The 13,068-nt window shown below is 38.0% G+C and overlaps 1 protein-coding gene across 1 annotated transcript in view; it reads right to left on the minus strand.

Moving 5' to 3' along the window:
* TPH1 (tryptophan hydroxylase 1) overlaps nt 1-9,525 on the minus strand; it is a 28,857-nt gene extending 19,332 nt beyond the window's left edge. Inside the window, exons 1-3 of the mRNA XM_008971492.6 lie at nt 9,376-9,525; nt 5,480-5,542; nt 3,762-3,904 (exon numbers count right to left, since the gene is read on the minus strand). Of these exons, the coding sequence (XP_008969740.1) occupies nt 3,762-3,904; nt 5,480-5,483 (147 nt within the window). The 5' untranslated portion in view covers nt 5,484-5,542; nt 9,376-9,525. The remainder of the gene's footprint in view (nt 1-3,761; nt 3,905-5,479; nt 5,543-9,375) is intronic.
* Between the last annotated feature and the right edge of the window lie 3,543 nt (nt 9,526-13,068).

A 13,068-nucleotide genomic window follows, 5' to 3' on the forward strand; every position in this document is an offset into this window, starting at 1 on the left:
ATAAAGGAATTTAGAATCTAGTTGGTGAACACATGGAAGATTAAGAAAATAAAGTAAAGAGTGTTCGGATGCAGGTGCTCAGCAAAGGGAAAAGCATTACGACTTAAGAGAGAGTAGAAAGTTTCATGGAGCAGGTGGGAACTTAAATGAATCTTAAAGAATAGATAGAATAGGCCAGGCGTGGTGGCTCACGCCTGTAATTCCAACACTTTGGGAGGCCAAGGTGGAAGAATCACTTGAGCCCAGGAGTTCAGGACCAGCCTGGACCACATAGCAAGACCCCGTCTCTACAAAAAATAATAAATTAGCCAGGCGTAGTGGCGCACACCAGTAGTCCCAGCTACTCGGGATACTGAGGTGGGAGGGTCACTTGAGACCAGGAGGTTAAGGCTACATTGAGCTGTGATTGTGCCACTGCACTCCAGCCTGGGTGACAGAGTGAGACCCTTTCTCAAAAAAAAAAAAAAAATATTATCAGGGAACATGAGCTAACAAGAAAGAGGAGTGAGTGATAGAAGATGTTAGAAAATTAGAATAGGCAGGGTTTATCTGGGAACATAGAATTTATCACAGAATCAATAGAAGTCAGTTACAAAATATATTGGGATTGATCAGGTGTAAAGAAGAGTTTCATTTCATCTATTTCTTATAAATTTTTACATTAATAATGCATTTGTAAATATTTTCTAAATGATGACTTGAATAAATATAAAGCTAAACTATGTCTTTTGAGAAAAAAAAGATGCAAAAATGTCAATCATTCCTAAATTAAAATCTCAATGGAATTTGGTGAGGAAATGTAATTAAATAATTTCCAAGTTCATCTGGAAGAAAAATATGGTCTGGAAAATTCAGATAAAGTAGAAGTAGTAAGTGAAACATTCCCTATCAGACATTTCAGTTACAGAAACAGAGGCATAGAGAGGTTAAGCAGTTTGGCCAGAAGCACACAGGTGACAAGTGTCAGAGCCGGAATTCAAATCTAGTCTGTCCAGCTCCACAGTCCATGTGCTTAAACACTATGCTGTAATCCTGTTGCCCAAGAAAGGAAGAGTCACAAAGGTGGATACTAAGGCTCTTCTTCAAACAATATTTACATAATCTTAATAATAAAGACACTAAAGATTGACAGAGCCAAAAACCGGGACACAAGTACATTGGGAAGACGAGTGGAAAGGAAGTTGAAGAGGCCATCGGAAGGGGAGTTGTGTCAAGAAACCTAAATTTTTACTTCATTGTTGAAAATCAATAGATAATTACCTATAATTCTAGAAATCAAGAAGTAGAAGCAGAATAAGCATATAACTTATAAGTGTGGAAGTAAATATTAGAAAAATAGTTTAAAGAGTTGAAAATGGTTGCCTCCACTAGGCAGGGGATAACTAGGTTGTCTCCACTAGGCAGGTGGAGACACACCTGGAGAACACCATGTAGCAGTTAGAAGAATGAATGAGATGTTCACACAGCAGCGTGCATAGGCCTTAAAAACACAGTGCTGGATGGGAAAAAGAATCTTTATAGCACAATATGATTATATAAATTACTAATATATGCACACACAAAGACTACATATTCTAAAGTGCAGACAAAGTAATTCAATGTACATATCAAACATGAGAGCAGCTCTCTATCAGAAGAGAGAAATGGAGATAGAATTCAAGAATGAAATAAAACAGGAAGAGGTTGCACAAATCAACAATGATAGTGTACACGTGATTTAATGAGTGTGATTAACTCAAGCTTCTGCACACAAGGTTGCAAAAAAATTAAATGGAACTTTGGAATGAAGAGAGATGGAGCAAAACACTACTTTTTTAAAAATATGTTTTATAGTACAGGTTGAGTTGTTTTTAAGCTATGCACAATTATTCTTCGATTAAAAATGAAATTTTTAAAAAGTTGATGGAAGAAGACATACAGGTATTTTATTTAAAGACCCAAAGGTAATCAATAGAATAGCTAAAAGTAATAATAAAAGTATCAGATTTGGAAGGACTGGGAGAGGGAAGGGAGGGAGGTGGTATCAGTATCATTGTTCATAATAGTAAATGAATATAGTGTGAAGTTGATAACTTGAAAAGACATATAAGAGCAATGTTTAGATTTCATAAACTCACCACCAAAAAAACTAACGGCCAGAAATAGTTAAAAGAGGTTGCCTCTAGGGAGTGGGACTGAGAATATGATATGTGTTAGGTAAGAAAACTGATGCTTTTCATTACAAGCTCTTCTAGACTATCTATATTTAAGATTTTTAATTCTTTGAAATATTCTTTGCAAACAGCTATATAATAGTATGTCATATGATTATTAACATAGCTAACATCTATTGTTCACTTACTTTGCACTGTACCGTCCTAAGCATTTTAGAGATATTAACTCTACTAATGCTCACAATGACCCTATGAGGTAGGTAGAGTTCTCATTTTCTGGACATAAATCCTGAAGTGTGGAGAGATTAATCAATTTGCCCACGATCACCCAGGTAATAACTGACAGAGCAAGGATATGAATCCAGGTGGTCTGTCTCTGGAGACCAGAGCTTAACCACAGTGGTGTTCTGCTATCACAATTCAACATCCCCTATATTAGGACAAGTGGCTTATTTATAATTTTTAGTTCCTATAAACAATAAATCTTTCTGTGTCCCTGAGCCCTTAAACTCAGTTAGGTCCCCCAAGTTCAATGCTGTCAGAATATCTGGTACTTCTGTTTCATGTCACTTTACACATAGTAATTATTCACTTACTGCAGTTGTTTGTTTAATGTTGTCTTCCCCACTAGATTATATACTCTGTGAGGACAGGCACTGTGTTTACTTTGTCCAGCTCCACATCCTTAGTGTCTGGTGTGGTACCTGACACATAGTAAGGACTCAATAAATATTCGTGTTCTGCCTGACTGATCCATATTTTTAAGACAGATTTATGAAATTAGAATTATGGGTCAAAAATATGAACATTTTAAGGCTCATAATACATATTACCAGATAGTTTCCCTACATGGTACACAAATTTATCCTTGTGCCAAAGGTGCATTGGAGGGTAACGTACCTCCAATGCAATGAAGTTCTGACAATAGGAGACACTGTCATTATAGAATCTTTGCTACATGAAAATAATATCATTAAATATACTATGACTATATCATTAAATCTCAAGTATATAATTAATAATATATGATTAAATATCGATAAAATTTTAATATTTTATTAAAATAAAATTAAAATTTGCTTCTCTAAAATCTATAAAGTGAATCTTTTCTCCCCCATTTCTCAAAGTAGCTATTTGTATCTCCTCTTCTGTAAATTGTTTGTATCCCTTGTTAGAATTCAGCACTATTTTAGAAATGTAAGTTCTTAACAAATGTTTGTACTCCATCTCTGAAGAGTTTACAATAATTTATATATATATAATATATACAAATTATATATTTATATATAATATATACAAATTATATATTTATATATTTTATCTATATATAAATAGAGAGAGAGAGAGAGAAAATCTCACTCTGATACCTAGGCTAGAGTGCAGTGGTGTGATCATAGCTCACTCACTGTAACCCTGGACTCCTGGACTCAAGCAATCCTCCCACCCCAGCCTCCCAGGTAGCTGGAACTACAGGTGTCCACCACCACACCCAGCTAAATTTGTTTTTTTTTAAGAGATAGGGTCTTGCTATGTTGCCCTATATTTTAAATATAGTTTTAGAGATTCATTTCTAGAAGAATTCTGTGCAAAAATACAGAAAATGCTTACCTGAAAGATTTTCAGGGCTTTTATAAGTCCTCCAACTTCATTCTTTAAGGAAAAAATGAGACTTGCTCTTCCCCTTTCTAAGGAATGGTCTTTGTTCTCCTTATTGTCTTCAATCATGATGAATTTGGAGTAATTCTCTAAAACTAAAGTATGAAAACAAAGACTACGGGCTAAAAAAGAAGTTGCACAATGCAGACAATATTTGATAACTAAGGGCTCATTTACTTCTAGGAGCTTCAGTTTCTTAACCTTTTATAAAACCTGGATATGCAGATAAGCTTTGCAAGAATCTAGTGAGACCAAAATAAGATACAACTTTGCCTGACACCTGCCTAGAATAGAATACATGTTAGTAGTTCCCTTTTGTTTTTTTTCTAAACCAATCCCTCTTTTAGGGCATGACTGAAGCCTGCTGGCTTCTTGCAGTCCTCCCAACTATTGTAGCCTAAACTAGTCAGGAAGGCCTACCTCCTCCCCACCTTGCCCACAATCTTAGCACTTCATTATACCAGGTCTCAAATGGTTTCCCCAAATGTTCTATTCGAACATATCTCACCTTCTAACAAGGCAGCAAGCTCCTCCAGAGTGGGGACAAGGCTTTCTATTTATTTTGTAAACTAAAGGCCTGGCCAGCTCTAGATACATATGCACTAGATGGATAACTGCTAGCCAGGAGAATTCTAGTTCTGCTTCTCAGAAGATGAACCAGAGATCTACTTTGGTATCTTCTTAACCACCTATTTACACTTCAAAACAGTGTAAGGAAATATGTGGAATGTGAAGTCAGACATATCTAATCATTGGCCTCATGTTTATCAGTGTATGACCTCGGGCATGCTACTTAACCTTTCTAATATAAAACTAAGTTACCAAACAGCTACCAGAACTCATAACATCCAAAATTCTCACTCGTTTTAAAACATCATAACATGGTGTGCTATTCTGAGATTTTCCTCACGGAAGAAACTAGGATATTTCAGGTACCAAGAAGAGTTAGAGATACATAATTCAAAATTTAACTAACATTTATGAATTCATTGGGTTCAAGTTTCCAAAACTACCAAGATTTTTAAATTATGCCAAATTAGTCTCTAGAACTAAAAACAATTTCTATTTCAAATGCTATAAAACTAAATGGCCAGTTAAACTGAATAATTATGTGGATTTTTCTTTGATTCAAATAATTACTAATGGCAAAACGAATAAAATTTCAACCCAAGCGCATTCACATGTGTGAAGCACCACAGTCAAAGTTAGGGCAGTAAAAATTTAAAAACAAGACAACTTGCCTCCAAATAATTCACACACTTGTTCATGGGGAAAGAGAAAATGGAAGACAGACTTCTCAATAAGTACAAATAAGCAGAAGAGAAGGGACACTGAGATCCCAGCCATGACACCCAAGGAGTACACTCAACCACCCCTCACCTTCCCACCACCCCACCCCTTTGATCAATATCCCATGTGCTTCTAAAGATGACTGAATATAGCTTCTAGCCCATCCATGAGTCTCTGCTGAGAAAGGATTTATGGATGAGAAGCAGGAGATCTTAGGAGATTTTCCACTTCAAAGGAAGTGACCATTTCTTACGGTAAACTTAAGTATACACAGAAAATTCCAAATTGGTGGCTCTGGGGCTAAAAATTCAGGGATGGCCTCAGATAAGCATTCTCAAAATGTTTTTAGGGATGTGAAAACTTTCAGAAACGTTTCTTACCCATTCAATTACCACTCAAAGCTTGACTTTTCTTATCAAACACAGAGTATGGGCGACGTTGTCCTATAGCGTGAAAATGTAAACAATAAAAGAGATGCAAAATAATATAACAAATTGCTAGTAATAAATCTTTCTGCAAATCCATCTAGGCAAGTTATAATCTTTATATGTATCAATCTCTTTATTTGCAAACTTGGAGGGAGGATAATTAACACCACTCTCATGATTATAAGGAGGATTAAACATATATAAACTTATTGTTATGAGAATTAAATAGTTATAATTTACATAAAACTCTTAGAACAGTTGCTAACCTACACTAAGTACTCAATAAGTATTATCTCAAGTAATGGGGAATATGTCCCAAATTTTCCAGTTTTCAAAAAAAGAGAAAATGTTCAAGTAATGAAATAGACATTCTAAATACCTCTGGTTAAGAATTTTTCTTGCCCTAGGAATTAGGCATTTTACAAGATGGTTAACATATTTCTTACAATAGCAAGCATGTGGAAAAGTTGCTTTATGATATAAAATGTCATTATTGTTTTGTATCAAGGTGATTTCAGTTTCATTAATTTATTATAAAACCCCTAAAGTGTATTAAATTCCAAATCTCAAGAAAATAATTCAGCAGTTTTTTTGCAAACAAATAGACAAAGACCCCAAAGTAAAATGTACTGAGTTATCCTATAGTTACTGAGTCCTCATGTTTCCTGATACCATCACCATGACATGCAGAAGAGGATTCTGCAAATATAAGCTATTTCCTCGCCAACCACTAGCTTCATCACGTAAATCAGCTTTAAGAACTGGGAGCAAGGATCAGAGAACAGTAAAGAAAAGTTACCACTGATTTTTTCCAGTCAGTGGTAACACTAACAGAATTCTAGATCTCCTGATAATTTGTCTTTCAACAATCGCTTGGAGCTTGGAATAAAACTCTTCATATAAAACTATATGAGGCCAGCTGCTGCGGCTCATGCCTGTAATCCCAGCACATTGGAAAGCCAAAGTGGGTGGATCACTTGAGGTCAGGAGTTGAAGACCAGCCTCGCCAACACGGTGAAACCCCGTCTCTACTAAAAATACAAAAATTAGCCTGGCATGATGACACATGCGTGTAATCCCAGCTACTCGGGAGGCTGAGGCATGAAAATCGTTTGAACTCAGGAGGCGGAGGTTGCAGGGAGCAAGATTGTGTCACTGAACTCTGGCAGGGCAGTAGAGTGAGACTCCGTCTCAAAAAACAAAAACAAAAACAAACAAACAACAACAACAACAAAAACTATTATGAAGAGCCTGGGTAACATAGTGAGATGCTGTATGAACAACAACAACAAAAAAAATTGTTTAAGTTAGCCGGGCATAGTGGCTTTCACCTGCAGTCCCAGCTACTAGGGAGGCTGAGGCAGGAGGCTTGCTTGAGCTCAGGAGTTCTAGGCTGCAGTGATCCATGATCGCGCCACTGCAGTCCAGCCTGGGTGACAGAGTGAAACCCTGTCTCTTAAAAAAAAAAAATGAGAATTTCCTTCAATTTTCAAAACTGGTCCCTAAGCTTTCTTGGAAGTTGCTATTGTGAGAAGGTGCTAATAGTCATGGCTCCATCCCTTTAGGGTTCATAATTATTTTCTTTACCTGATTCTGGAATGGATCAAGTTTTGTGCCAACATCTCCTTAGTTGGTGTGGGGAGAGGAGGGTGAAGGATACATTAATTGAAATTTATGATATGCAAGGCATTTATATTATTTTGATTTATTTAAAGACATACATTATTATATTAAGATGTAAGTGGCTCACACCTGTAATTCCCAGCACTTTAGGAGGCCGAGGTGGGCGAATCATGAGGTCAAGAGAGCGAGACCATCCTGGCCAACATGGTGAAACCCCGTCTCTACTAAAAATACAAAAATTGGCTGGGTGTGGTGGCGGGCGCCTGTAGTCCCAGCTACTCGGGAGGCTGAGGCAGGAGAATGGCTTGAACCTGGGAGGCGGAGGTTGCAGTGAGCCAGGATCACGCCACTGCACTGCAGCCCAGGTGACAGAGCAAGACTGCGTCTCAAAAAAAAAAAAAAAAAAAAAAGATGTGGAAACACTCCTCCTTGTTTAAGTCATGGTAAAAATGAAGGTTCTCAAAAGGAAATTTTGCTAAGAAACTAGAAAACTAGAAGAAAATTCTCACCCTCTTTTTTGTTCCCCCCCACCCCAAAATAATCTTACAGGACATAGATCTTTGATCGTTACTAAAACTTGGCCATAACTTTGCTTGGTTGACAGAGCTTATGAGGCATCAGTTATTTTTTCCTCCATTCAGTTAACCCCAAACCGCTTTCAGAACCTCAATATTTTGCCTTGTTACTTTTTCCTTTCCCCTTTCAACCTACCTACCTCCTCCTACTCTTTCAGGAAAACAAAACAAAACAAAACAAAAAAAACACACAATACTAACCTGGTAAGATAAAATAGGTCACACTTGTTTGAATCAATGTCTCATCAATACATAAGCATTTTATTTTTAAAGCAACTCTCTGATCAGCTAATACCCACTGGTACCCTTTTCTCATGAAAGGTAGAGTCATTTTCCTACTGCGTCTCCTGGCCTAAGGATGCACTGTGTAGGACATACCACTGGAAATAAGGAAAAAATACCAAGAAGACACTCAGAAGATCAACAGACCCGACCCTTGGGAGAGGTCAAGGCGTATACAATGACCAACTCTTTTCTTCCCTTAGTTTAATCAGTAAAACAAGTGTAATTTATATTGACCTGATCTAGGAAGCACAAAGCACTACTGAATTAGTCTTTTGAAAGCATGGATATTGTTTGAAGACAGAACTAAAAACTGCAAGGAGGATTCTTTCAGAGGGAGGGAATCCTCTACGGAGTCTTGATTTTCTTTTCTAAATAAGGAGTGGGAATGAGGATGAAAGTGTAGATGAAATACAAAAGAAAACACTATCCATGAAAAACAGTATTCTAGGAAATAAAGGCACTGGCAGAGAAAATGGAAATAGAAGACACATCCCTATCTGGAGATAATCTAATAATACATGTACAAATGGACCTCAGTGATAACATATGTAAACCACAGATTATAACTTTACAGAAACATTGATATTAGAATTCCACCCCCCCCCTTTTTTTTTTTTAACTAACAGGCACAAACTTTTCCTGGGTTAGCAAGTTCAACTCTAGTCTTTTTCCTGCTAAGTCAAGTAGAGTGGGACATCAATGAGAAGTTCATTTTAAACCTCTGAAAATCAAACGCCAAAGGCAAGGTTGAGTTCACATGGACTCTCAACTGACTCTAAACCGCAAGGACCTAGTCCTCTTTGTCAATTGCGACCTTGCAAAAAGCTCTCAGTCGTCTGTTGGGATGGTGGTGATGATGGTAAGTGCGATGCTGAGAAGCTTTGCATCTGAGACTCCCTCTTCTTCCGGAGGCTGTTTAAGGGAAGCTTCCCTTCATGGGAGGAGAAGAAAAAAAGAGACATTGCCCTTTGATGGAGAGGAAGGGAAGGAAGAAAAATCTTACTGTTTCTGCCAACATAGAGGAGTCACACAGACTTGGGTTGGACTCTGGACCCCAGTTTCCTCATCTGGGGACTCAAGAAATATCTACCAGAGTTTGTTGTGAAGGTGAAATCTCATGATGGCTAAAGAGTCTGTTCCTGGCACACAGGAGGCACTCAGAAAGTGTCTTTTCTCCCCAAACAGCGTGGGAGGAAAGAAGAGTAAGCGTTTATAGGGGTACAACTCCGACCTCCCAAATCTGACTCCGCAAGACCACCAATTTACCTCCCGGGAGGGTGACTCTGCCCAGCCCCGCGCCTGCCAAGCGCCGCCAAAGCCTCGACGGCGGTCCCCGGTGCCCGCGGGAAGGGCCGCCTCACTCACCTCGGGCGCCAGTAGGTGCAGGCTGGGTCGGCCGGCGGCCCCGCGCCTGCCTGTCTCTTATAGAAGCGGGCGTCGGAGCAGCTGGGCAGCGGCCAATGAGAAGGGAGGGCCGGCGGGTGTGGGGCGTGGGCAGTCGCGTCCGCCTGCTCCCAGAGACTTGCACGCCTCAATCTCTGCGTGTATCTGACTGGTATTTTAATTAAGTCAATGTTAGGCCGTCCTTAACCACACAAGTCTGACTAACACTGAACAATCCAGAGTTGGACATTCTCTCCAAACCAAGATAACGCCTATTATCGACACAATGACCTGCTATAGGACTGCAGTGTTTCTCGCCTGTTGGAGACCAAAGCAAGAATCCCCCCACCTCCCACACCTCTCTGTGCTTCTGGGCTATTTAATAGCCCAGTCCTGACTTATTATTCTCTTGGTGCTTTCCCCCATTCCTTGAGGCAGAGCAACAGTTGAACTTTTTAGAAGAGAAGTGTTCAGGGCCCTTCTAATTAAAAAAAATTTTAAGCTGCAAGCAGAGAAGCATTCTATATTAGCAAAAAATCATATTACGTGCTATTGTGAACAACAGGACATAGAGGCAAAAAATTTGGAATAGGTATTTACTGGTGGAGTAGTCAGTCGATTAGCTCCTATCCCAAAGGACTGTACACATAACAAAGTATATTATAGGACATTCTTTTCTCCAATGTTTGAAAAGTAAGATTTATTGATGTATAATTAACACACAGTAATATTCACCCTGTGAGGTGTACAATTCTGAGTTTTGACAAACATGTATAGTTGTGTAACCACCAAACGATCAAAATATAGAACATTTCTATCACTGCGAGAAATTTCCCTTGTCTAAAGTCTCTCACCTCACATCCAGCCCCTGGCAGCCACTGATCTGATTTCTGTCTCCACAGTTTTGCCTTCTCTGGAATGTCACAGAAATGAAATCATGAAATATGTACAGATTTTTGGCTCCTGGCACTTAACATAATGCTTTTGAGTTTCATGCAGGTATTAGTGATTTGTTCCTTTTCTTTCCTGTTTTCTTTTTTGCTGAGTATGGATGTACTTTAAAGCTCAGGACCTTTACAGCTTTTCTATGCATTTTTCTTTTATCTGTATAATGCTTCTATGAGGTACATATTATTTGTATTTTACAGATACGGAAATTGAAGCACAGGGGTGGCTCTAAGACGTTATTCTGGCACAGGCTAGTAAGTACCATCAATAATCAAGCAAAAGTGTCTGAGTTTAAATCCAGTGCTCTTACTTCAATGCCATGAAAAATACTGGTCAGGGAGAGACCTTTCAGAACCAAGCTGAGGTCAAAGATGTCTTTCCTAAACTGAAAGCCTTTCCTTGTAGATCTGGAACACGACAAGGATGCCCAATTTCACCACTATTATTCAACATAGTATTGGAAGTTCTAGCTAGAGCAATCAGACAAGAGAAGAAATAAAGGGCATCCAAACTGGAAAGGAAGAAGTCAAATTATCCTTGTTTGCAGATGATATGATCCTATATTTGGAAAAACCTAAAGACTCCACCAAAAAACTATTTGAACTGATTAAATAATTCACTAATGTTGCAGGATACAAAATCAACATACAAAAATCAATAGCGTTTCTGTATGCCAATGGTGAACAGTAAAAAGAAATTAATCCCATTTACAATAGCCACAAATAAAATAAGTACCTAGGAATTAACCAAAGGAGTGAAAGATCTCTACAATGAAAACTATAAAATACTCATGAAAGAAATTAAAGAGGACACCAAAAGAACAGAAGGCTATTCTAAGTTCATGGATCGGAAGAATCCTTATTGTTCAAATGTCCATGCTACCCAAAGCAATCTACAGATTCAAGGTAATCCCTATCAAAATACCAAAGACTTTCCTTACAGAAATAGAAAAAACAACCCTAAAATTTATATGGAATCACAAAAGACCCAGAATAGCCAAAGCTATCCTGAGCAAAAAGCACAAAACTGGAGGAATCACATTACCTGACTTCAAATTATACTGCAGAGCTACAGTAACCAAAACAGCATGGTTCTGGCATAAAAACAGACACATAGACCAATGGAACAGAATAGAGAACCCAGAAACGGATCCACACACCTACAGTGAACTCATTATTTACAAAGTTGCCAAGAACATACAATGGGGAAAGGACAGTCTCTCCAATAAATGCTGCTGGGAAAACTGGATATCCATCAGAAGAATGAAACTAGACCCCTATCTCTCACCATATATAAAAATCAAATCAAAATAGATTAAAGACTCAAATCTAAGACCTCATACTATGAAACTACTGCAAGAAAACATTGGGGAAACACTCCAGGACATCAGTCTACTCAAAAATGTCTTGAGTGATACCCCACAAGCACAGGCAACCAAAGGAAAAATGATTGCATGGGATCACATCAAGTTAAAAAACTTCTGTACAGCAAAGGAAACAATTGACAAAGGGAAGAGACAACCCACAGAATGGGAGAAAATATTTGCAAAGTACCCATCTGACAAGGGATTAATAACCAGAATATATAAGGAGTTCAAACAACTCTATAGGAAAAAATTTAATAATCCAATTAAAAATGGTCAAAAGATTTGAATAGACATTTCTCCAAAGAAGACATACAAATGGCAAATAGACATATGAAAAGGTGCTCAACATCCTTGGTCATCAGATAAATGCAAATCAAAACTACAATAACATGTCATCTCACCCTGGTCAGGCAATAACAAATACTAGAGAGGATGTGGAGAAAAGGGAACCCTTGTACACTGTTGGTGGGAATGTATAATAAATTAGTACGACCACTATGAAGAACAGTTTGGAGGTGCCTCAAAAAACTGAAAATAGAGCTACCATATGATCCAGCACTCCCACTGCTGGGTATATACCCAAAGGAAGGAAATCAGTGTATTGAAGAGATATCTGCACTCTCATGTTTGTTGCAGCACTGTTCACAATAGTCAAGATTTGAAAACAACCTGTGTTCATCAACAGACGAATGGTTAAAGAAAATGTGGTACTTACACACAATGGAGTACCATTCAGCCATAAAAAAGAATGAGATTCTGTCATTTGCAACAACATGGATGGAAATGGAGATCATTATGTTAAGTGAAATAAGCCAGGCACAGAGACAAACATCGCATGTTCTCACTTATTTGTAGGATCTAAAAATCAGAACAACTAAACTCATGGAGACAGAGAATAGAATGATGGTTACCAGAGGCTGGGAAGGGTAGTGGGAGGTACAGGGAATGGGGGGTTGTGGGGGATGGTTAATGGGGACCAAAAAACAGAAAAAATGGAAAAGGCTTAGTATTTGATAGAACAACAGGAGGACTATAGTCAATAATAATTTAATTACACATTTAAAAATAACTAAAAGAATATAATAGGATTGTTTGTAACACAAAGAATAAATGCTTGAGGGAATGGATACCCAATTTTCAATGATGTGTTTATTACACATTGCATGCCTCTACCAAAATGTCTCATGTATCCCATAAGTACATACACCTACTACATGCCCACAAAAATTATAAATAAAAATAAATTTAAAAATAGAAAAAAAGATGTCTTTCCTAAAGTTGGGACTACAGGAGGGCTTAAACCACCCCTGATGAAGAAGAGAGATGGCGCCAACTCATTTAATGAGCACATCCACAAGGAG

This window comes from Pan paniscus, chromosome 9 (assembly GCF_029289425.2).
Source record: "Pan paniscus chromosome 9, NHGRI_mPanPan1-v2.0_pri, whole genome shotgun sequence".
In the NCBI taxonomy this organism is placed as follows: Eukaryota; Metazoa; Chordata; class Mammalia; order Primates; family Hominidae; genus Pan; species Pan paniscus.